Source organism: Plodia interpunctella, chromosome 17 (genome assembly GCF_027563975.2).
Source record: "Plodia interpunctella isolate USDA-ARS_2022_Savannah chromosome 17, ilPloInte3.2, whole genome shotgun sequence".
NCBI classification, from domain to species: domain Eukaryota; kingdom Metazoa; phylum Arthropoda; class Insecta; order Lepidoptera; family Pyralidae; genus Plodia; species Plodia interpunctella.
The window spans coordinates 4,925,256-4,951,700 of record NC_071310.1 but is presented as its reverse complement, the minus strand read 5'-3'; the positions used below and the strand labels follow the sequence as shown (position 1 = coordinate 4,951,700).

The window sequence follows — 26,445 nt, the reverse complement described above, 5'->3', positions numbered from 1 at the left end:
TTCTTATGGCTTTAGGTATTGTGTTATATGAAAATCATTTATAGACAAGCCATAATTCCAAGTATAAGAGCTATGCTGAGAATTAGTAAAATGGAGTGAGGAATATTCATGAAATTAAAATAAAAAAGTTTCCTTATTCATCATTCATTTCATTATTTATTAAAAAACCTAATAACATGAATTATATCTATACATTGTATTTACAAAACCTATAAACTCCATACTATTTGCATGGAGGTCAACAAATTAACTCAAATTTTAATTATAGATAGAAAGGGTCAGATATAACAACAATCCAAAATACTGAAAAAGTGTCAAAAAATAATTACGATATAAAAATATAGTACAACTTAAAACGATGACCTACTTTTTAAATGACAATTGTCTGATTACTTGTATTTTAAAATGTTATATGTCCGATTACAATGAATAAAAGTTTGTATATACAAATGTATATAAATTATAAATATAATCAGCTATGACCACCACCCAGATGCAACGCATATGGTTGCACTTGCCACCACCGTTTGATGTATCCTAATGTTATGCAGATATTATCTATTTATTACTAAAAACTGATTTTTCAATTGTCAAAAACTATATTTTGAAAATATTGAGCACTGAGGTTATGCAAGAATGTATGTTGAAATAATAGCAGGTAGCAACGCAGTATCACATAAGCGTTATAATCCGCTATAATAATCCTATTTTGTCGACGTTCCTTCTTAAGGTGATGGCAACCCGTATATACACGAACCCCCTTGGGATAAAAAACGTTCAAGCGCAATAACTAGGGGGCGAGGTGAGGTCTGCCAACAAGTCGAGTTCCTCTTCGGTTAGTTGTTCCCTGTGTTTAGGCCAGTCGTCCTGGTGCGTGCGGCGGAAGTCGGCGAGCGCCGTGCGGATGGTGGCGGGGATGGGGTCGGGGGCGGAGGTGTGACGCGCCAGCTGGGCCAGCACTCGGCCCAGGCGTGGGCCCAGGCTGTAGGGCCGCGACGCCAGATATGCGCACAGGCCCAGAACGCCGCAGTGCCGTTCCACCAGCTGCTTGGACTGGCAGCTGTGCATGAGTTTCTTCAGTGTGTTCTCCTCGTCAGGCAGAGCGCGACAGTGCATCAACCCGGTGAGGAGCTTCGCGGCTGATTGCCGAACCTGTTACATAAACATAGTGATTTGTGCGGCGTTTCAGACGATATTTCACAAAATTTAATTAACGATTTCTGTAATAAAGTTCGCCTTTTGAACACGGCATGTAACCAGGGGAACTCTTACGGCGAGATTAAACTAGCTACGGCGTTGTCTTCGCCCAGAGTTAGGATCTCGCTTCCTTGACACTACATATGGTATAGTGGCATTGTTTGTCGCGTGTGGTTCCGCCCTAGAATAGGGCTGTAGGCAACTTACCTATTATTATTTAAGAAATATATAACTCTTCATAATTATGTATTTACATCTATTCTACTCAAAACTATATGCCTAAAAATTATTATATTTTAATATTACATAATATAATTATCATAATATATATAAAACACTTATTTACACATATATAAATATCATATATAAATATCATACATAATTTACATACAACACATTCACACGTATTTACAATGTTTACTAAAATTAAATCAACAAGTAAAATCAGGCGGCATACTAATGCAGCGATTCCGCGTCATACATGTATAGCTACAACTAACAGGTAACTCGATGCGCTGGACATTACTAGCCGATGTTCGGACCTCCAGTCGAGATTTGCTTACGCGCAGCGAAGCCCACGTCGCTTGATGCTATACCGCGCCTTATCGTTCGCTTATCGTATTATTGGTTATTTTCTCAAACTATCGCTAGTGCTCAGAACTTTCTTATCTATCTTCTTGTGTCGCGTTTGGACTATTCTTACCCTCTTTTCTATCTCTTCTGTTCTCCTTCTATATTGCTATAAATTGTATGTGTGTTTAGGACAATAAAATGTATATTGTGGATGACATTATTTTCATCATCTCCTGCACACACCTCAAACCACTTCAGGGCCATTCCATATCCTCTTGTGGATGTCATACGAGGCGACTAAGGGCCAACTTTGGCATTCTTAAAAAGGGTTGACTAAAATCACGAGTCAAATCTTCAAAAATTAAACACATTTTTTACGCAGATCCCAAGCTTTGTACGCCGTAGCAACACGCGAAGATGAGAAAAAGACTGGCAGTGTTGTATGGCGGGGTGACTGACCTCCAGCCTTGAGTCGCGCATCAGTTTGAGCGCGAAGTTCTCAGCGCGCACGGCGCGGTCTGTGCGGGCGCACAGCAGCGGTAGACCGTAGAACAGAAGCGGCTGCGCAAACTCCAGGCACGACAGGCGGGCCCACCATGAACGATCTTAACAAAAAATACAGTTACAATAAAGATGTTAAGTGATTTAGGGCTTGTTACAACAGTTTCTGTTAAAATCGTAATGTAGCTAGACACATAGCCCAGGCGCGGATCCATCGTTGTGGGCACGATGGGCATGCACTTACCATAATTCACTTTGTACGTCAAAAACAAAATAAATGATTTATTATAATTATAGTTTTGTCGGTTGTGTTGTATACCGTCAGCGAGTCGGTCGAGCGTGTCCAGCGCGGCGTCGAAGGCGTCGGGCGGGTGGTGGGCGAGCGCGAGCGCGGCCAGGAAGGCGGCCGCGGCCCGGGGCAGCTCGTCGTTGTGGGGCGCCCCTCGCGCCGCCAGCGCACACGCCGTGCGCGCGAGGCGGTACAGAGTGCCGGTGTAGTTGCCCGGCCCGCGCATCATCACGCCTAGGCAGCCGCGAAGCACTGCCGATCGAGGTTTATGTATTATCGTTTCGGACCAAAGTCAAGACATTTATTCAGAAATGAGGTCTTCAGGGGTAATTTTTCACGTCAAATTATAAATTACTAGGTTTTGCCCGCAACTTCGCCCGCAAGAATTGAACAGTTACCTACGTTCTTCTACTTACTGGGAACTACATGTATGTAAAACTAGCTACGCCCCGGGGATTCGCTCCCGTGCGAATTTCGGGATAAAAAGTACAATATGTGCTGTTCCAGGTTCTAACCCTGTACTAAATTTCATAACAATCGGTCCAGTAGATATTGCGTGAAAGAGTAACATACACACATCCTCACAAACTTTCGCATTTATAATATTGGTTATGATAAGATTAAGTTAACATTATGTGAGTTAATATTTCTCAAAAAACTACAAACTACTGGCATTTCGGAACGACCAATGTTGCGAAGAAATGCCGAAAGAAACTCAATTAAACAATGTTGATCCTACGTGTGAGATGTTTAATAAAGAAATGTAATTCCACTGGCTCTCTCACCCTTCAAACCGGACAACAATGCAAGTACTGCTGTTATACATTAGTTTTATTTGCAACTCCGTATGATGTGGCAGTACTGACCAGTGGTGAGCAAGCTAACAGCCCTGGCGTGGGAACTGGCGAGCGGCGGTGCTGCGTCGCCGGCCAGCCGCAGCGCCGTCTGGAACTGAGCGACCACCGCCGACTCCAGCTTGTGGCCGCGCGACACCGCGTCTTCTAAGCCCGAGCCGTGCGTGGTCTGACAAATACATTTTTATTTGTTATAAAAGAAAGAAAAATATATTTGCAAATAACACGAGTCTATACATAAGAAAAATTGAACTATGAGAATGCAAAATTCCCTTCGTTAACTGGATTTTGCAACTGATCGAAACAATAAATAAAGTGCAGGCTGGCTACTACACAATAACAAAAAATATTTAATTTATACCGACTCAAAAAAATTACAACCCTTAAATTTATCTAACTCTACCATTCAATAAATCATTTAAAATAACATTTACCAGATAAATTTAAATTCAGAGGATAGGTATTGTTGAATCCTCACCACTAGATGGCGCTAGGTCCGAGTTAATACTGGTTATCGTTTCGTTTTCTGTGTTAACCTAGTCTAAATGAGGCTCGATCACATCGAGTGTTCTTTCATAGTGTGTGTGCGTAATAAAGTGAATAGTTACAATAGTGTGAGTGTTTAATTTACTATTTGGTCCATTCAGAACCGGATTAACTGTGAGTAAAAGTGCAAAGTGTAGTTGTGGACTTAGCAGAATTCGTGAGTAAAAACACTTAGAATATTTTCAAGTTAAAAACACTTAGAAAAATTCCAAGCAAAAAAGACTTTGAAAATTTTGTGATATTCATTCAAAGACTTAGAAAAATTTCCATCAAATAATAACTTATACAAATTAAAGTGAAAAAGGGACTTAGAATAATAATTGAACTGTTTTAACTTAGTTTCTGGAAGTGAATTCGGACTTGTATTTGGTTTTTAACTGAACTTTGACGCTGTATAGTAAACATCTAAGGGAACTTTGTTTTTTGCTGTCTACCTGCAATATTTTTCGTGAAGTTTATACAAGATGGCAGATAAGAAAACTAAACAGTATGCTACACAGATGATTCAGAATTCAGCTAAGATTGATAAATTACTTTCAAATTCGAAAAAATGTGCTAAGGATAAACGAACGAGAGGGTTCTTGGATTCTCGTATGGAGGCGTTAAAGGATTATTGGGCTAACTATACCAAGAATTATGAAACTCTTTCCGGACTTGTTGATGCTGAAACTTTGGAATCGGAATATAGCTTGAATTTAGAGAAAAACTTTGAACAAACTGAGGAATGCTACCTAGAGTTATTGTCTTGGCTTAAGGATAAATTATATGAACTAAAACTTGATCAAGGTGAAACCTCGAGTTCAAATACACATTCAGACGATCCAAAGATTAAGACAAGGCTCCCACCGATTTCAATACCTCAATTTTCGGGCGATTATAACCAGTGGATGAGTTTCCGAGATTTATTTCGCTCTCTGATTCATGATAATAATCGTTTAACTAAAATCGAAAAACATCATTATCTGAAGTCTAGCTTGTCTGGAGAAGCTGAACAACTTCTAAGGAATTACTCGCTAACTGAAGCTAATTACAATGACGCGTGGAGAAAATTAAATGATAGATATGAAAACAAAAGAATGATTGTAAACAATATCCTGAGTCGATTTTTAAGTCAAAAGACACTCACCTCGGAGTCTGCGAAGGGGATAAAAGATCTTTTGGATACCTCAAGCCAATGTCTCACGTCCCTTACAAACTTGAATATCGATTCCTGGAATGCAATCGTCGTGCACATATTAGTCTCAAAATTAGACCTTGAATCTCGCAAACTTTGGGAACAATCTTTAGAAAATTCCATAGAAATTCCTACATATGAAGATTTAAACAGTTTTCTTGAGAAACGATTCCGAGCTATGGAAATGGTCAGTTTATCACAACCTCCACCAAGAAGTACTACAAAACTCACTCAACAAACCTCTAAAGTAACTAATGTCAAAAGCTTTGCTACTGAAATTGATACTACTTGTACTTACTGCTCACAAAAACACTACGTTTGCCACTGTAAAGGTTTTGCCTCTCTCCCTGTGAATGAACGTCAAGATTTTATTAAGAAAAACAACATATGTTTTAACTGCCTAGTGAAAGGTCATTCTGTGTTCAACTGTAGACAGAGTACCGTTTGCAAAAGGTGCGGACGTCGTCATCATACTTTACTGCACCTCACCGCACCTAAAGATGAAAGGTCTGTTGAACCTGATCAGGAGAAAGATACCTCAAAGGGAAATATCACTGTGCCTAAGACCTCTTGCAACATTAGCGTGAACCTGAAAGCTGAAACAAAAGATGATCGGGTTATTCTAGCTACTGCTTTAATTAATGTGGAGTCAAGGAACAGGGGTACTTACGTGTTACGAGCCCTTGTTGATCAGGGGTCACAAGGTTCATTTATCTCCGAGGCAGCTGCCCAGTTGTTGAAACTTAATCGCACTCCAGTTACAGGGAAAATCTCTGGAATTTCTAATACATCAGTGGTAACTACAAAGTCTATGGTCACACTTACAGTCCACTCCACAAAGGATCAAGCATCAACCTTCAAGGTTAATGCCTATGTTCTAAAGAAACTTACCTCATTGTTGCCTTCCCGCGAATTTCCACAAGATACTTGGCCTTCATCTAAGCAATTGGATCTTGCTGATCCAAATTTTCACAAGCCAGGGTCTATAGATGTTCTTCTCGGTGCCGATGTGCATGCATACATACTTCTGGAAGGCTTACACAAGTGTAATTCTCTTATTGCACTCAACTCTCGCCTTGGTTGGTTAATATCAGGCAGAGTCTCACAAACTGATTCAACAGCATACGAACACAATATGGTCGTTATGCAAACTAAAATAGAGACAGATCAGTTACTCAGACGATTCTGGGAGATCGAAGAGAATTTACCTCACAAAAAACCAAGGACCGATTTAGAAATACAATGTGAAGAACACTTCAAAAATACTCACACTCGCAATGATGTCGGTCGATACATTGTACGGTTACCATTTAAGAATGATCCTCCCACAAACCTTGGAGATATCAAATCTCTAGCTATCAGTCGCTTACAACAGATGGAGAAACGCTTTACACGTAAGCCTGATTTCAAGGAAGAATATCACAAATTCTTGAAGCAATATGAATCACAAGGTCATATGATGATGGTTCCTGAAAATGAATTAGTAAAAGAAAAGGTATATTACTTACCTCACCACGCTGTCCTTAGGCCGACGAGTCTAAGTACCAAGCTACGTGTAGTATTCGACGGAAGTGCTGCACCTGAAAAAGGAAAATCATTAAACGATGAACTACTTATTGGATGTTCTCTTCAACAAGACATTAGAGATCTAATAACTCGATGGAGACAACATAAAATTTGTTTGGTAGCGGATATTCGACAGATGTACCGGCAGATTTTAGTATCTAGCGATGACGTTGATTATCAGCGAATTTTGTGGCGAGAATCTCCAACACAACCTATAAATGAGTACAGATTACTTACCGTCACGTATGGGACTTCTTGTGCTCCATTTTTAGCCATTCGTACACTTCATCAATTGGCTGAAGATGAAAAGAACGATTTTCCCAATGAAGCTGACATCTTGAAAACCGACGTGTACATGGACGATCTGATGACCGGAGCGTCGACAACAGAAGATGCTGTAAAGTTACAGAAAGCGTTGACGGAACTTTTGGGTCGTGGTGGATTTCCTTTGCACAAATGGTCTTCGAACAGTAAAGTGGTGTTATCTCAAATCCCAAACGATGACAAGGATTCTCAAAGTGCTGTAAATATTAAGGTTGAAGACACAATTAAAACATTAGGTATTACCTGGAACTCGGAGACTGACAATTTTGAACTTAATGCAAAACTGTATCATGGTTATGACAAAATTACTAAAAGAAATGTATTATCTACTATTGCTAAATCTTTCGATCCACTAGGTTGGCTAACACCTGCAATCATACTACTTAAAATCTTTATGCAAAGGTTATGGTTGGCTGGTTTAGATTGGGACGAAGATTTACCTACTGATCTGAAAGAAGAATGGGTTACTTACCTTGATCGTTTCGAGCACATTGAAAACATTCAGTTCCCACGATGGTTCGGGGTTTCAGATGACACAGCGAAACGGGAGCTGCATGGGTTCAGTGATGCATCTTGTGTCGCTTATGCTGCGGTGGTGTACCTCAGGGTCTTGGGAGATGATGGTAAAATAAGGGTCTACCTTGTCACTGCGAAATCTAAAGTTGCTCCGGTAAAACAAATTTCTCTTCCACGCCTAGAACTCTGTGGTGCATTGCTCTTGGCAAAAATTATCCAACATGTCCAAACTTGTCTTAGTATACCCGATGAAGATGTTTACACTTGGACAGATTCTACCATAGTTTTGTCGTGGCTGCGCAAAACTCCAAATACTTGGACAACATTCGTTGCAAATCGCACATCAGAAATTCTGACATTAACTAATTCTAATCAGTGGTATCATGTGAGTTCCAAAAATAATCCCGCTGATTTAGCATCACGTGGAATATACCCACATGATTTGCAACTATCAGAACTATGGTGGAATGGGCCTCAATTTTTATATGACGAAATTAGATTCGATCATTCCTTTTTCAATGTTCCTTCAACAGATTTAGAAATGAAAGCGACTAAAATATCATCCAATGTTAATTTTATTGAAAATGACGCAACTTTTTATATAAAACGATTCTCAACATTGTCAAAATTAATACGTGTCACTGCTTACTGTTGTCGTTATTTTAAAATATGTAAAGCTAGAATAAATAAGAACCCATTTACTGAACCTATTTATTTGACTACTAAGGAGCTTGATGACGCTCTTAACCGTTGTATTAAATTATCACAATCCATTTCCTTTCGAGATGAAATCTATAATTTGTCATCAGGTAAACAAGTTCGAAAATCCAGTAAAATTTACGCGCTTCATCCACTTATCGATGACGAAGGCATTGTTCGTGTTGGTGGACGGCTCGCTAATGCAGAGATTCCAAACGATATGAAAAATCCCATTCTTTTAAGTTACGATTGTGCCCTTTCTAAACTTATTGTTACAAATGCACATTTGAAATCTCTGCATGGAGGTCACCAACTGACTTTAAATGTAATTCGCCAGAAATTTTGGATTATACGAGTAAAAAATCTTGTAAAGGCTGTAATCCACAAGTGTATACCATGTTTTAAACAAAAGGCTAATCCACTTGCACCATTTATGGCAAACTTACCTAAGTTTCGTGTTACTCCTAGTCGTCCTTTTCTCATAAGTGGAGTAGACTTTTGTGGACCTTTTACAATGAAATTGTATCCCGGCAGATGCAAAAAATTGTGTAAATCTTATGTTTGTTTATTTGTGTGTACTGTAACAAAAGCCATTCATCTAGAGTTAGTGACGGATTTGACTTCTACTGCATTTATTGCAGCATTTCGACGTTTTACTGCTCGACGTGGTCACTGCAACGAAATTTGGAGTGATCATGGAACGAATTTTGTAGGTGCGTCACGCGAACTAAATCAAGCCTTCAAGGATTCACAATCTCAGACTGTATCTGAAATCGCTGAAATTCTGGCTAATGATCACACACAGTGGAACTTTATACCCCCTAGAGCGCCCCATTTTGGAGGTATCTGGGAGTCTGGAGTGAAAAGTATTAAAGGGCATTTAAAACGGGTCATAGGACAAGCGTTTCTCACGTATGAAGAGTTAGCTACACTCTTGTCTCAAGTTGAGGCTTGTGTTAATTCACGTCCTCTTACAGCTATAAATTCGAGTCTTGATGAACCTCCGTTGACACCTGGTCACTTTCTTGTCGGTGAGCCCCTAATAGGTGTTCCTGAACCATCATTAATCGATGTGAAAATAAGCCCCTTGAATCGATGGCATATCATTCAACGTATGGTGCAGTGCTTATGGCGTCGTTGGCAAAACGAATATTTAACAACACTGCAACAGCGTTACAAATGGAACACTGATCGACCAGATATTCCCATCGGTACTGTTGTTTTAGTAAAGGATGACATGCTTCCACCTGGAAAATGGCTTTTGGGACGTATAATTCAGAAGCACCCAGGAGCAGATGGTATAACAAGAGTTGTTACCCTAAAATATAAAGATAGTGTTTTCAAAAGACCAATCGTAAAACTATGCCCTCTGCCCCTGGATGAACCTGACTCTCAGTAAATTTCTACCTTGTTTGTTATTACTTTTACCCTTCGTGAAGGACTTTAGTCGTCCTTGGCCGGCGGGATGTTGAATCCTCACCACTAGATGGCGCTAGGTCCGAGTTAATACTGGTTATCGTTTCGTTTTCTGTGTTAACCTAGTCTAAATGAGGCTCGATCACATCGAGTGTTCTTTCATAGTGTGTGTGCGTAATAAAGTGAATAGTTACAATAGTGTGAGTGTTTAATTTACTAGGTATTATAATAACAATAGGTAAATACGTAAGAAATAATCATAAATAGAAATTAATTAACAATACAATATAAATAATATTTATTACCATTGCCAAAAGAAAATAATAAAGGCACAAACGGCGCACTTCCAGTCTACAAACTTTAACAATGAAGTTCGAATGGGGGACAAACAAGAGATCCCCGGACAAGGCGGGCGTGAGTCACCTGCGGCTCGTCGTCGGGCAGCAGCGCGCGCGGCGCGAGATGCGCGAGCTCGAGCAGCAGCGGCGCGGCGCCCGCGCGTGCGCGCGACACCGCGCTCGCCTCCGTCCGGCTCTGCGCCGCGCACGGCCCCGCCGCCGCTCCAGGCGCCGGCTTCACCACTGCAAGGGACACGATATCACACTCTCTCTCTCTCTCTCATCTGAGCGTATCCCCGGTCGCTGACCTCTCAGCTCGGAGTCCGCTATCAGCGTTATACAATACATAAAAACATAGAACAATGTCTGCTATGAAATGCTAGCTTGATGTCGTCAATGATATGCGTGTCAATGGTCTGACAATGATCGTGAGAAGTGGAGACGAAAAAATAGGAAAGCGGGTCCCGGGTTCCGATGCTCAAGGGCTGTGAATAATTAAATTAAATGTAGAAAAGTGTCTGATTTGACTTATACTTATAATGAAGTAGCCTATTTCGAGAAAAAAATATCCATTCATATCATATTCTACCTATATATCTGAATCAGAAACTACCTTGTTTGTTAAAAAAAAACAATCTTGACACATCTTTTTATTGAAATATTCACTTTAAATATAAAAATTTTTGCACATTGAAAATCAATTATTTTAAAAATCATATAACAATTACAAAGATGTTAATTTTTAAAGTATATATTTCAATAAAATACATTGTTAAGATTGTATGCCAACTAAGAATCTATAATTTATGAATCGAAACAAACGCATTCTAGTTGTGAAACCTAGTTGTCAAAAAGGTGAGAGGGCAAATAAGAGAAACAAACCAATGTCTCCGTTCTCGTCGTACAAAGCAGCCAGCCGCGGCTGCACGCTGTCCAGGAACCGCGACAGCGCAGGCGCGGGCCCGCGCTCGCCTCCCGGGAACACCAGCTCCAGCATGAAGATCGTCATTAGGAGGCTAAAATAATATACATCTTTAATTTAACTACACACTTGTCCCTTATGTCACTCATAGTTAGCACAAGTTCTACTGAGAACGTAATCGCATCGACGACGTTAAAATTTCGTTTTACGTGCGATAGACGCGCTGTTCATTTTCGATATAAATTTTGTTGATAACGATAACATCTCCTATTATCTCTACACGAAAAGCCATTTTCATTCAAAGCAAAGTTCATTCAGAAATTAGTCCTTTACAGACACTTTTCATGACAATTTTAAATAATATTTCCCTCGCGGCTTACAGACTACTAGCATTTCTGAACGACTGCTGCTGAGAAGAAAGTCCGCACGAATGACATACTTGTAATGTATCTGGGCGAAACACCCGTATGTGAGAGAGAGAAGAAGTGACTCACGCTCCGACGATCTCGCGCACATTCTGGTAGGGATGCTGCGTGAAGTGCGCGGCCTCCAGCCGCTCCAGTATCTCGGCGGCCAGCGGTGCGCCTCGCCACATCATCGACACTAACGCCCCCTACAAAAAACAATCATTACATTGAAACTAACGTGAATAATAAAGTACAATTTAATGTACTTGTTGGTATAGATATAAAAAAAATTAGTTCGTCATTATACAATAAAAACTTTACCTGCAAGGCGTACAGTCGCGCACAGATAATGAAGGACGCGTGTTTATCGGGCGCTACGTCGAGGTCATCATTATTTGCGGGCGGCACGCATAGTTCCAACAATGTGCGGATCACGATCGCGCCCCGAAGTGGGTCAAGTTTTTCTAGCCCCATGCCTAGAGCTGTGCCCCAGTCGTCCATCGTCTCTGGGGTCACCGTTGTTAGACCTTGTGGGAAAAATCAGAAATTAATTTTGTAAATAAATAATCTTTGCCTTTATAAATGCTTACGTTTTATTTCTTCACTCCTAAGCTATACCTAGTCGCTTTTACAACTTTCCAAAAATAAAAAGCGTGTTCAGGCATAGTGCAAGAATTAAAGTTGATGAAAAAGCGTACAGATTAATACTCATTGTAGGGTCCCAAAGTCTGTTCATGGAAGTTCAGATGAAGAAGTCCTTGAAATTATATTTTATTCACTGTCATCATCATTTTTAAATGAGTAAAAAGTAATATACTCTATCTCCCATGTAAATAAACCTCAAACATTAATTAGCATAAAATCGATGGCCCATCGATTCCGTAACAATTTCCCACTATACCAGCGCCCCTAGCGTCAAACTTACAAGCGTTAACCTTCACTGGAGGTCTAAATAATAATAGTAGTCACTCACCAATCTGCACAATGTCCATGGCAGCTTTTTGCAAGGCCATTGCCTGTTCCCGCGGGTACTTCCGGGACGCCCGCAGCGCGGCGGCCGCCACTTCCGCCGCGAATCGCTGCGGCGCCTCTTGCGAATCGCCCGCGCATTTCAACGCGCGCGATAAGAATTTGTTGGCGATTTCTTCACCGAACTGAGCGAACAACATCTATGGAAAATAATTTTAAAATTCGTTACTTATTTGTTATGTTTGTACACAGAAAGAGATTGACAGGACAGTTTTTGTAAAAATGTCTTGAACTACGGAGTCATTTCATTACAAAATTGCTTTACCATAACATTTAACTAAAATCGATTTCTCAGTTACAAAGTTAGTTCGTGGTCCTCCAAGTTTAATAACAAAAGTTGTAAAAATTGGTATAAAATAAATTATTTTTAAATAATGATACAAAAGAAATGTATGTCAAAATTTAAATGACACTCCCAAGCTCACTTTAAAAACGGAGAACCTCATGCCGCTGAACTTGTCCTTCCCCTTTTTCTCCTCGACGGTGAGGAAACCGACCAGCCGCTCTACATTCGCGTCATCGCTGAAGAAGTCGCGGACATGTCGCTCGGTCTCTGTCATTTGGTCTACGGGTAAATCGCAAGTTCGCACTTGTTCGCTAGATGGCGCTGCTACCTGTAATAGCGTAAATAATTTTAATGTAACTTATTTGCTGATGACATCTCAATAACAATACCAGATACGAATGACAATATTAATTATGAAACTGCAATTAATCAAACCATTGAATCAACGGCAAGGTGGCTTAAGTCCAACAATATGTTTGTTAATGTTGATAAAACAAAATATGTAGTGTTTTCTAATTACCAAACCAAACATTCTAGTTTGAATATAATATGTGAAGGTCAGAATTTAACTAAAGCCAATGAAATTAAATTTTTAGGATTAACATTAGACCAACACTGCAACTGGAAATCACATGTCGAAGGTGTATGTAACAAAATTAATAAATTTGTATTTGCTCTTAGAAAATTGAGACGAGTCGCTAACAGTAATATTGCTCGTACAGCATATCACGGATATGTGTCATCTGTTTTGAGGTATGGTCTTATCTTGTGGGGAAACTCAACAGATGTGAAAAGAGTGTTTTTAACGCAAAAAAAATGCATAAGAGCATTATGTGGTGTAGGTCCTTTGGAATCATGTAGACCTCTATTCAAAAAACTGAATATTTTAACATTAACTTCAATGTACATTCTTGAAGTCGGAATATTCGTAAGGTCACACATGAACTTTTTTACAAGAGTTAGTGACATAAGCAGAAAATTCAGACATAGAGATCCGTCTCGTTTGATATTACCTATTTGTAGAACCTCTCTCTTTAGCAACAATTGTTATGTTATGGCGACAAAAGTTTATAATAAAATACCAAAATGTATTAGAGAATTGCCAAAAAAGAGATTCATTTCGGAATTGAAAAAATGGCTGTTACATCATTCATTTTATGACATGAATGAATTTTGGAACACAAAATGAATAAGTTCTTATCATTAAGTTTTGACCTGATTGTGACATACCTAGTACTTATTATCTGAAAATGACAATTCTTTATATTTAATGACATTTTAATATTTTTAATGACAATGATTATTATTATTATTTTTTTTATGAGTAATTGTAGAATAATTAAATTAAATTCATAGATATAAATTTATTAAAACACACTTATATTTACATGCCATATTTTTGGCGAAGCATGTCATAGTACCCACAAGTTCTGTAACATCTATTTGTACCGTGCTTTGTGTAAATAAATTTATTTCATTTCATTTCATTTCATTTCATTTCATTTCATTTCATTTCATTTCATTTCATTTCATTTCATTTCATTTCATTTCATTTCATTTCATTTCATTTCATTTCATTTCATTTCATTTCATTTCATTTCATTTCATTTCATTTCATTTCATTTCAACATTTTGTTGTTCACACAAAGGAGTACACTTCACCACAGGAGTTTATGCTATACTAGATAAAGTATTTTACTATTGTTTGTTGTTTATTACATCTAATGTACAAAATAGTTCTGTCTAGTGAAAACTAGAGGTACCTCTAATTTTTTGGGCCATGCATAGAAACCATATGTAAGGTTCCTGAGCCAGGGTTTGTCCCATTCTTCGTCAGTTTTTGGAATTCTTTCTTCGGACCACAATGTCCATTCTAGATCTTTTCTGTAACCTGAAAACAAAAACTTGAATATGTCAAGTATTCAAAGCAAATTGCGACATACTTTATACCAATTATTATACCCACTTACTATCCCAAAATTATTGGACTTTCTCGTGAGACACGCGAAATAAAACGTATTTATGTTTTTGAAATTTCTACGTGAACATAAATAATTTTTAATTTTATTTTATTTCAGTACTGATTGAAACATAATGTACTATATTCCAAATTTCATCGAAATAGCGCGCGAGCCGGGAAAGTGTGACAGACATGCGGAAGTCTTTCCGCATTTATGATACCAGTACATATAGTACCGATATGTCAGTATATATGTATATGTACGTACCAGGCACGAGAACATCCGGTTTGGCGACGCCAGCGGCCGCATACGGGTCCACGTCGACCTTCTTGAGCGGGCGCTTGCACTGCTTCAGCGCGTAGTAGGTGAGCGGCGCGGCCAGCCGGCGCACGGCGATGTCGTCGTGCGCGAGCGCGCGCACGGCCAGGCGCGCGGCGCGCGGCCCGTACGGCGTCTGCACGGACGGACAGAACGACAGCATCTGCAAGCCCAGCTCCAGCCGCCGCCACTGGCTGCAGTGCACAGTGTTCCAAATATAAATACTGTTCCACATTCAATTGTTTTATTCTTTTTTTTGCCTATAAAGAATTCAAACTCAAATCGAACAAATTTCGTTCTTTTCGAATATGGAATGTAAACAAATGAATCGAGTATTTAAAAATGATACTCTAGCTTTTAAAATGTTTCGAATAAACTATAATTTTACTAGAAGCCAATGCTGGTTACTATTTGAAGCTGCTGGAAACATTATATCTAATACTTATATATTTAAGTCCCTGGTTTGAAAACTCATCATCAAAATGAGGAGACATACAATTTTACTTACATATTAGGCGTTTCAGCTATATCCACTAATTCTTCAATCAATTCTCTATAAATCGCTTCCATCTTGTCTGAATGTGCTATTTCTCGCTCCGCAGCACCCTTCATCAACTCCACCAGTGATGGGTCAGCTATTTCCGTTTCCGTCAATAAGTTTTTAGCGATATCGATCGCGGACTGAGCCATCGTAAGCCGTGTGTTGACGGCTGGGAAGTTTCTTTGGAGACAGTCGATGAATGCTTGTTCTAGTCTGAAAATATACAATGATTTTGTAAGGTCAGATTAAGTAATTAACTACAAAATATTTTTTACAACATGAGATGATGTAACATGACGATGTTATTTTCATTCTAATATCTGACACAGGATTGAACCTCATGGAAAAACGGGTGGGAGATATTTTGCCCAATATAACAGACTATTAAACTAATTATTTCATAGATTTGTAATACATACAGTACAATACAGGCATGAACGCGGAGCTAAAGTATTTTAGAAAAATGTAGTAATTTTAAAGTATATTTTATAACGCATCTAACCTCAATATACTCGGCTTTTCGCTAAGTGGCGCTTTCAAAATGGCGGGCCACAGGGTCCGCACCACTTCCCAATCCTGCTTGGCCACCAGCGGCCACGACCTTGGCCCCAGCATGATGTAGAGGGCGCCTTTGTGCTTGTCGTGCCATTCTTCCCCTTCCCCGCCAGTCGTGAGTATTTCCGCCAGTTTGGGGACCAGCGCGCGGTAGGAATAGGGGTAATGGCTCAGCATCCAATAGAGGCGCACTTGGGAGAGGATTCGGACCTGTGGAAACGAAAACACAACTTTATAAACACGATAAAGCTAAAGTTATATAATACTTACAATAACTTCATTGTATCAAAACTTACAATGAATACATGGTACAAATGTGTCGCCAAGACAATTTCTTAATGGTACCCAAAATGTAAAAAGAAACTAAAGTATTTTTAAGGAATTGGTGGCGTAGTCTATTCTCTACCTACTTCATATTAATATAGAAAAAATAAATAATACGTTTATCCGACTACGTCCATCAAAATGGAAGGGTATGGAAACTGTAAGTATTGATACTCACCGAACTGTAAGTATTGACGGACAAGTCGGCCAGCGCATGCAAAGCATGCAACGCGGAAGGTGTTATCCCCGCGTCACATACGAGGTCCAACCTCGCGTCTTCCTGCAGCCTGGCCGCATCAGCCAATAGCATTCGGAGCCTGGCTGTGCCGGTGGCGGTCCTGGCCAATCCGCCGCGGCCGTCGGTGGCGCGCTCCAGGGCTCCGAACGATCGGAGACGAGAGTCCAGTCGGGAACTGGCCCGGAGGCCTTTTGTCACCACTACGCGTTCCCACACCTGTTTAAAATTTTGAAACAAAAACAAGAAATATATCGATGTGTGTCTGTATTTTAAATCATTTGTGAGTTGAATAGAATAAAATCACATAGGACATTTTCCAAATATTTTTCAATGTTGAAAATCTTTATTATTATTTTGTTGTTTACAAATTTCAATATAGCTTGGAAACGTGTCTGTATTTTAATTGTGGTGCTATCTAGCAACGGAATTCAACATAAATAAAATAAATGTTAAAGTGTACAATTAATTATGTGTTTAGCCCGCTAGTATACAACAAAAAAAAATGTTACCTGTATGAGCATTTCGAAGCCGCGCGTGTCGTCGGACTTGTCCGCCAGCATGCGCGCCTGCACGGCCAGCATGAGCGCGGTGAGCGTCACGCGCACGTTCGCGTCGCACACGCGCACCTCGTGCTTGATGCCGTTCGTAAATGGCATGTTCGTCGCCGGCACCAGCGACTCCATGCTGGAAACGGTGTAGTAGTCATATTCATTCACTACACATTTTAAAATTTTACAGTTGTTTAGAAAGGGTTATAGCATACCTAAACAACTAAAAAACACAAAACACATGTTATTTATTTATTAAGACTTATATACTTACAGGGCTATCGGCTCTTCATCAGGTGGTGGCATGAACGTAGCGCACGATAGCACAGCGTTGATTATATGGAAACTGCGCAAGCGCCGCTCGCGACATATCGGCCTCTCGTCATTAAGCCACTGCCTTAACCTCAAAATTTCTGGCTTCAAGTACCTATCCACTAATGTCTGAGCACATTCGGCTTCTTCCGCATTGGCGACGTGCCATTTGAAATTCGCCTCTTTCAACAAACACCCGTCGCCCCACTCTCGAATAGGCAGCCATTTTTCCGGAGCTTCCGAATAGTCTTTCGGCGAACTTTTCCATTCATATAAATATAAACTCGAGAGAGATGTGAACATGTGGCTGAGAATCTCACAAGACCGTCCGAGGGCGACGCTCGAGTGGAGTTTCAATGCTCGGTCTAACACTGGCAATATCTGTGGAATATATTTCAACAACACGACCCCGTCGCATTCGACCACGTGCATCAACAATACTAATCTGTACACTAGATCTCTAGATGGATTTTCTTCATGTAAACTCTCATCCGTTGCTAATAACTCAGTTAATTCTTGACACAATTTGGGCACAAAAGCGGCCAGTGTCGCTTCAGAGTCGACTCTGGCAAAAACCCTCAATAACACTCCAACCATGCTGCCCGACACATTGATTTCAAACGTTGATTCCGTTGCGAACGCTTTAAATTTCCTCAGTGCCTCTTTGAATATTTTCGGAGAACACTGCATCAGAACTGCCGTGGCCGCCGATGACATAGACGTTTCCATCAAGCCGTCTATTTTACTACGACTCAATTCAGATTCCTTCGTGTCCAATCGCACGTGCTCCATTACACTGGACTCGATAAATACGAATAATCTATCTAAGAATAACAGTACGAAGTCTTCCAACTGCGCGGTCGATTCGCAAGTGAGTAATTCTTCTTCAGTTAAATCTGACCAGTGTTCATGCGCAGAGCTGCAATCGATTATGGGGACCATCCAACTGAAAATTAGTATAAAGTGTAGCGTTACTAATGTTTTCTTGGTGTCGTTTGGGTCTAGACCGGGTAGGACGGCCATGAGGAGAGGGACTACATGGGTTTGTCCTTCGGGGTAGTCGGCATCCCGTCCTCTGAGCATGGGTCTGGCGACTGAGGCGACGGCGGACATGACAGCTGTCACCCTGTGGGGCTCAGTGAGCGATGTCAAAGATGTTCTTAGTTTTTCCAGCAATGGGGGGATCACAATGGCAGGCCTCAGCGTAGCCAGGTTCTGCAGAGCCGTGAAGATATCGAGGGAGCCGCTGCGGCTGTACACCGCTTGGAAGGTCGGCTCGAATACTATGTTGACGAATTCTGTGATATCTTCGTCTCGGAGCTTGTATGCTTCCGGAGTTTGGTTCTCCCAGCTTTCTTTGAACTTCTTTTCGCGTTCGCGACGCACTCTGTGAAGAAAAGTCGTGTGTTAACTATTTTATTGTAAGGTAATCATTAGTTTCGTAACGGAAACAAATGAATTTTAAGCTTATCTACATTGATTAAAAAATAATTATTATTTGCAAGGTTGTGTTTAGTGAATAAATTTTTGTTATTACCAAGCCAAGCTCCTAAATTATTTTCTTCTTTTTTCTTTTCTTTCCAGTCAATAGGCAACTACATTATTCCTTAATGACATATAGCGGTTCCGACCCGACATTCCCATGGGAGCGTAGCCTCGGGACGCTAGATTTATATACTTCAAAATCTGCTTGGATGATTGTAATAAATCATTGAAAAAACATGCTTTCGTAGACAATAAATTAAATGTACCTGTTCAAGAATTCTCTGGCCAGTTTCCTCAGTAAATCCCTCAGCTTGTAGGACCACCGGCCAGAGTTGGCGCTGTGCATGTAGCTCTCAACTCCCGCAAGGAAACTGCGGAGGTGCTTTAACACCAAGCCGTCGGGGCTTATGGCCCACACTATCCAGAGGGCCACCTGCTTCATGTCTGGAAAAATATTTTAAAGTTACCGTAGTACTCCATACCAATCCTTATCCATACATACTTCCATATCTATACTAATATTATAAATAGCGTATTTTTTTTTATTCTTCTTTCAAAACGGAGAATTGGATTGAGGTGAAAAAAAATCTTACCTCACCTATATAGATACATTTTCTTCTGCCGTCCAAAGAGCAGCGCTTGAACTGATGTGTTTCGTATGAAGGGTGAGAGAGGTAATGTAATTACATGGAACTAGTATAAAAAAGTAGACGATAAAAAGTTAGAAACTCACCTAGAGAATGACATTTGGATATCTGCATCTCCTTGTAGCTGACGGGCAGGTTGAGCGAGTGCAGGAAGCGGGTGAACATGTTGGGCACGAAGGGCGCCCAGTCCACCGCCCCGGGGTTACGTTTCGCTAGGCCCGCGAATAACATTATTAGTTCCTGTTAAAAATTGTCTAAAGTTAAACATGATTGATATGTGTGAATTCGTGATCCACAAATAAACAGCAGTAAACATAAAAGCGAATTTTAGAACTTGATGTCGATAGTCGAAACTTTTCGCAGTGACACCTAGCCAATCCATCATAGTGCGTCGTTGTTGTCGTCGCGTCACTGTGATTGGTTGGCTGTTTCTTACTGCGAAATATTTTGACGACGAATAAAGCATGGTTTCTTGATAGCACATGTGACAAAACATCTGCGAGAAGGTAGAATGGAGAAAGTGTACAAAAAAATCAGAGTAAAAAAAAAATAAGATAATTTTCGCAATAGATATATCATTTCTGTATAAATAATTTTGGCTATGTGTAAATGCTATACTTTTCAGACGGGCCTAATTTTTTTGTATGGAAAAAAATAACAGTAAATACTCATATGGAATAACTAATTATAATATTACAAGAATTCTGATCCTATGTCCATATTTTTTGCGTCTATTTTGTGTCGTATCGTTGAATTATTAAAGGAGAATTTAAAAAATCTCACCGAGACGCCGCAAGGAGAATTGTGACACGTCTCCCACAGCGTCATCATCTTGTCGAACCACAGCAGGTGGCCCGCGGCGGCGAGGCGCGGCGGCAGCGCCACCGGCAGGAACACCACCAGCTGCCCCAGCACGTGCGACTCCGTCACCCACGGGCAGATCTGCGGGAGGAACTCGTCTAGGATCTCTTGTGTCGCGCTCGTCTCGAAATATCTGCAATTTTTTTGATTATTCAACACTAATGATTATTGGTGAAATCCGCCCGGTAGTTTTCGAGTTTATCGCATTTATATGCACAGATGCGACAGGCGAACTTATTTTTATGAAATTATGTTTTTTTTAAATTATTTTTTTATGAAATCACTTTTTTTTGTAAGTAAGTTTTTTGTAACTAATGATAATAATGCTGACATACTTACGGTCTAGCGCATTTGACCATTGATAAATAGGAGCCTTCCAAGGATCTGAAAATAGAAATACAATGACATACTGTAAAATTTGCTTCGCTATAAATTTTTCGCACCACTGCCACCAGAAATACCGAAGCATTCCCATTATTTATAGACAATACAAGATGATTTATGAACCCATATGACAAAAACATAGGCTGATTCTGTCGACTCCTTTACATTGACTATTATTTACATAAATATAATTTGTGTTTTATCACGATTTTTGACAATAAATAAAATTGATGCTTGCATGGTTGCGTGCGTATCTATTATCGAGAATTAACTTTGGGTAACTAAGGCAACCCTGTTTTAGGGCTCCTTTTCTCCACCAACGCCTCGCAAATTAAGGACCATATCGTCATTAAAGCAAGGAAGACAAGATACCATAGATCGTAGGGAGATTAATTACCAAAGATATTAGATAGATTATAAAATTATGACAATATAGAATAGACCACAACCAGTTTTATTCGTAATATTTTACCATGAACCCTAATGAATATAGAACGAGCATGGCCCATATGGTATGCCTATTTAGGAGATTCTTCTATGGCCTTTCAATGGGCTAACGCGGACGAATTCGTCGCTAAGGGTGCTAGTGTTGGAAAAGGTAAGTTTACAAACAAAATTAATGTTTGTGTTGTGCGCAGGACATACATTTATCTTGACTGATCATGACATTTACATTGATCCTGAGTTCTATGCAGTTGAAGTGTAATAAGAATTATGAAGACGCCATAAGACCTACATATGATATGTTAAATCAACTATCTAAAAGGCAATTCTTTACAGAATTTGATTTGAACACAACTCGAATAAATAACTTTACGTAACATAATGTACTCTGACGTATTGTTAAGTTAACGCGGGTGACAATGCTATGTGAGATTTTAACCGACCAGAACATATCACCAAGGATATACCCAACCATTACACCAATATTTATTAAACATTATTTACTTGTGTAGGTTAAGGGGTGAACCTTGCGAATGTAAGAAGCGATCAACGCCTAGGCCTGGCAGTTGATTGGACAGACCATCGAGCATTGTCCAAGCGTCGATATCAGGTAATTCGGCCCTGAACATAAGTACATTAATTCATAAAGTGTACTTATCTACCAAAAATAAAGTATTCAGATATCACCACTTGCTTATTAAAGCTTTTGGTGATGAGTTGCAATTGCAACGCTCTGGTGTTGATGAATTAAAATATCAGTATCCATCAGATTATGGCTTAAATAGCTGTGGCATGTAATTATTTTTGTAGATGGATACTTCATATTTATCAATCTCTTTGATGTGTTGACTTATGTAATACATACTAATAATATTGCATAGGTGAATAGGTATATACTTACGTAAGATAATGGAATAAGCCAGAACTTTTATCATATATCTTTCTCCCCAGCTCGTAGAGTGGACGCCACGGGAGCGTCAAGTCTTCTGGCGAAATGAGGTGTCGCTTCCTGAAATTATGTTCAATGTCAACGTTTTTATTTCAATATGATAGATGTAAATAATGTCTATTGTAGAATTAAACTAAATATATTTTTATAATAGTTTTATACAAACAACGCGACGTCTGAAGGTTCAAAATGTTTTTTCTAACAAATATGATTTAAATTGTTTCCTTTCAAATACTTGGTTAATTGAAAAAACAAGTCCGGCTATGTATGCGTCTCCTTTTTATTGCCCCTCTTCATTTTTTTAACAATGATTTACCCATAGTTCCGGTTTAGAATATGTGTGTTCCTAGAACAATCCTAAAAATGAATCAAAAAGCTTTCCTGAAATAGCTGCAAATATGAACCATAGTTTACAACACAAACAATTTACTCCTTGATGACTAATAAATGGATGCATATTTTTGCTGCTTAAATGAATAACAAAGAGTGGTCAGGTGCGTAATATAAGACAAAATTAAAGGAAGACTAACAGTGCCAAACTATAAGACAGTAAAATACTTGGCGGTGACTATGACAATATGACACGAAGGTTACTTCTGCGCGATTGCGGAAAAGTAAATGGGTTTCATCCAACTTTTATCTTTTAAACTAACAACAAAATTAAATCTTGTGTCTTAAGGGTATACTTATTATACATTGCTAACTTTTCCTTGGGGTGATACAAATGTCACATTAAAACCGAGCAATGTATGAACCAATATGAGAATTTGGTGGTGGTCGATAAGGTAATGCTGCAGTAAGAGCATGCGTGGCTGAAATATAGCGCCGAATTACCTACCCTTTCGCACATAAAAATATTTTCATAGCGAGCGAAAGAAATAGCAACAATTCGCGCGCAAGTGCGTACAAAGCGAGAGGCTGTCTACATCATAACTCTCCCTCATCTCAGTGTTTTTCCGGTTACTTCCGCGACTGTTGAGCATCGGAGCCCAGGCCCATGTGCGAAGTGAAGACGAAAAAGTAGGAAAGCGGCCGAATTTTTCGTCTCCACTTCGCACATTTGTCGGTTTTTTCTAGTTGTTAGACCATTTTAATAGCTATTAACAACTGTCTATTTTTCATCTCAGGCCATGTGTCATAAAATAAGTAGTTATTAGTACCATTTAATGTTAAATAATGCAATAATATCATTCACAGACATGCTCTCACTGGTGTGTATGTAATGCTAGGAAAACAATCAATTAAGTAACAACATACAGTATCCTGTTTTACAATTAAGCATTCCACTGGCTTGGCTCTTTATGATGCAACAATGACAATGCTAAAATGATACATACAAAGTCATGTATTTCAGTGAAAAGAAGTAAAATAAAAATTTATATTGCAATTTATCTGATTCAATGTTTATGTATGCCCAAATCTAAATTAAGTAAAACATACTTATAAACAAATGGCAAACTTCATTAGCAGTAGCCCCTTTTTGACTTTGTTGGTCCTTAATTATTTATACCACATTTCATTAAAATCGGCCAAGTGGTTTAGCCATGAAAGTATGACAAAGTTTCACATTTATAATATTAGTATGGATTGCGAATTGATAATACTTACTTTGTCAGCATAGTGAAAATAGTAGCAAATTTGTGGATTTTGCATGGCTCCAAATCAGGTGTCAGGGCAAGCTCAAAGGCAAGTTTTATAAAAGTTATGTGGTCCTCTTTAGAGAATTTCAATCCAAAAATTCTTATGTACCTGAAAAATATAGTAAAGTAATTAAAATAATAAAAAAAAGAATGGCAATCATTTAGGCTTGTGATCTCTTCTCAGCTCCTGGTTTTAAAATAATACCCACAAAATAACAGGATCTGTAACTCAGTTTGCCAATATCAGGATGTGAGTTATGTAAGTAAATTATTTGATGAATTGTATACAAACATTCAGAATTATTGTGTAACTAGTATTTGTAATCAGTTGGTAAGGTCAGGAGTCATTTGCAGGAAGTACTGGGCATTGGCCAGCACATTTCAAACATACCATCATCATTATGTTGCCAAAGGTGAACTATATCCTAAAATACTTATATTGAAATGTAATTCAGATATGTATAAAAACATAAAATAATTTATGCAAGTCTTATCTGGACGTCACTGATAAGGAGATGACGAAATAGTGAAATACATTTGTTAATATTGGTATGATCATTATTAGTGACATGAGGAATAAAACAAGTAGTGTAGTTATTGCATCCAGTAGAAGTTTGGCAAACTGCCCTGTTTGTGATGAATCACTTGAGTTCATTCATAGTTCTAATGATTTGAAAAGTAAAAATAAAAGATATCATCAGATTTGTTGTTTTAATATAGGTTTAGATGGTAAAAAATTGTATCAGCCAATAACTTTTATTAACATCACACAATATAAAATTTATAACACCAATCCTTAAATTTTTAAATTAAGATAGGGTGCTTTAAAATAAAAATATTATTACATTTAGTACACCTACAAATATTTCCTTTTAAAACTATTAATTATAATATCTTTTTTTTTATTGTTGAAAAATACTGTTACTTTTTCATAAGCTACTTACAGGAAATACAGCTACAAACCAAATACTTTTTGTAATAATATAGCTCTTCTAAAAAATTTGGTACCTTGGGTATGATTAGTCCAGTGAATCTGATGTAGTCCAAAGGAATGGCAGGTGCCACACGCACATGTCTATGTGTGTGTGGCACTTGAGTTCATTCATAGTTTGATCAAGCAAGTAGACACTTGCTTGATCAAACAAATAATAAGTTTAAGAGTATGAGTTACCTTAACAATACCTTATTTCATTGTTTTACTATGTTTGAAATATATATAAAGGATTTACATCACTGAACAATCTCAGAAGCCTTACAAGATTTCTGAAGTTGGTAAATCTGTTCAAATTCAGGCAAGCATATATTTCGAATTGGCTTGGGTCTTCGATGTTTATCTGTATATAGATAGACATCCAAGACCCAGAATATATACTATAGAATATAGTATTGTTGAGTTTAGTATAGTATCCCATAACACAAGTCTCAAAATTTCTTTAAGGCTAACTCAATATGTGTGATTTGTCCTCAAATATTTATGTTATTTATATTTAAATATTGGTCTAATGGTTGGGACATAGGTATATTAAGTATAGCCAATGATCTAGCTTAGTTTGTCAGCTAAGTGTCTTCCATGCTAGTCTGGGAGAGAAAGGAAAGCAAAGAATGTGCCAGCTGCTTAATAAATAAAAGTCAGTCAAGGGAAAGAGTTATAAACTTTAGATTCTTTTCATAGGCATTTCATAAAGTTAGGAAGTTGTATGTATTTGCATCTAAGTAGATTCCATCCACTTACTTCATGAGCCTGGAAGACCAGACCCCACAGGCGGGTTTCATCTCTCTCAGCAAAACAGATTTGGCAAGGTTTGTCTTAACTTGCTCCAAGAACCGCTGTGACTCCTCATCTAACTCTTCAGCATATGGTAGCAACCGATTGGTCAGAATTTCTTTCTGCGGCTTGAACCCCAAGCTCTGAATACGCTCAGGGCTCGTCACCGAAAGTTCATATTCGTCGTCTTGAAACATCTTGATTTATTAGCACTTGAGCACAAAACAAGTTGAACGATTATCCCTTAGGTAATGACGGCGGCATGAGTCGGCCGTGATGTAAGTATACTGCGCTGCACAACTTGACTGCCTATTATTGTTCCGTCATCAACAAATCAACGTTGAATTTGCACAAGTCATTGAAATGAATTTTATTGTATTGAAAAATCCAAATCAGTCGAATAATGCCGTTCCGTTTCACAAAAATTTTGACGTATCACATATGATGACATCACACACGTTTCATTTCACATAACAAGTTTTGATTAGATTTTGTAGGAGCATGGAAAGTAGCTGTATGGTCGGAACATTAAGTACTAGCATGGATTTAATAAGTAGAACACACAACAACAAAAAAAAGCAATGTCTACTTCAATGTAATGTTTTTATATCTGTGATGTGTACACCTTTATTTTATTAATTACATATATGTGATTAAAACAACTTGTGATAATAAGTAATAATAACTCGCAAATTATATAATTATAAAACACTATTGTACATGTACACTACGGTCCAATAGGTACCTACCAAGTTACTACAGGCACAGCACGGTTACATAATATTTCCAGCTAGTACTTACTTTTCCCCAAAAAAATGTAGTGATAGTGGCTTTCC

At 38.8% G+C, this 26,445-nt stretch overlaps 1 protein-coding gene across 2 annotated transcripts; it reads right to left on the bottom strand.

Annotated features, from left to right (window-relative positions):
* Window positions 1-128: 128 nt before the first annotated feature.
* LOC128677235 (proteasome activator complex subunit 4B-like) lies at window positions 129-26,051 on the bottom strand. 2 transcript variants are annotated; one of them, XM_053757939.1, is made up of 25 exons: window positions 25,577-26,051; window positions 23,813-23,953; window positions 22,157-22,264; window positions 21,760-21,876; window positions 20,767-20,811; window positions 20,350-20,560; window positions 19,653-19,806; window positions 19,186-19,363; window positions 17,397-18,821; window positions 17,084-17,258; window positions 16,515-16,790; window positions 15,960-16,222; window positions 15,425-15,670; window positions 14,866-15,110; window positions 14,401-14,528; window positions 12,777-12,965; window positions 12,296-12,491; window positions 11,644-11,849; window positions 11,410-11,528; window positions 10,876-11,009; window positions 10,079-10,236; window positions 3,427-3,583; window positions 2,591-2,812; window positions 2,230-2,375; window positions 129-1,152 (listed from the first exon to the last, which is right to left on the bottom strand). In XM_053757939.1, the coding sequence occupies exons 1-25, from the start codon at window positions 25,804-25,806 to the stop codon at window positions 778-780; spliced, it is 5,844 nt and encodes a 1,947-aa protein (XP_053613914.1). In that variant the 5' UTR covers window positions 25,807-26,051; the 3' UTR covers window positions 129-777. The 2 variants fall into 2 exon arrangements, with proteins under 2 accessions (XP_053613914.1, XP_053613915.1); XM_053757940.1 differs by lacking the exon at window positions 21,760-21,876.
* Window positions 26,052-26,445: the final 394 nt, after the last annotated feature.

What these genes read in the sequence shown, in the direction of transcription:
- LOC128677235 (XM_053757939.1), bottom strand. Translation starts at nt 25,806, where the DNA reads ATGTTTCAAGACGACGAATATGAACTTTCGGTGACGAGCCCTGAGCGT. An exon ending in TCACCCCTTAACCTACACAA is followed by an intron (nt 20,812 to 21,759) that starts GTAAATAATGTT and finishes TTCTATTTTCAG; the next exon opens with ATCCTTGGAAGGCTCCTATT. An exon ending in ATTCTCCTTGCGGCGTCTCG is followed by an intron (nt 19,807 to 20,349) that starts GTGAGATTTTTT and finishes AATTTTTAACAG; the next exon opens with GAACTAATAATGTTATTCGC.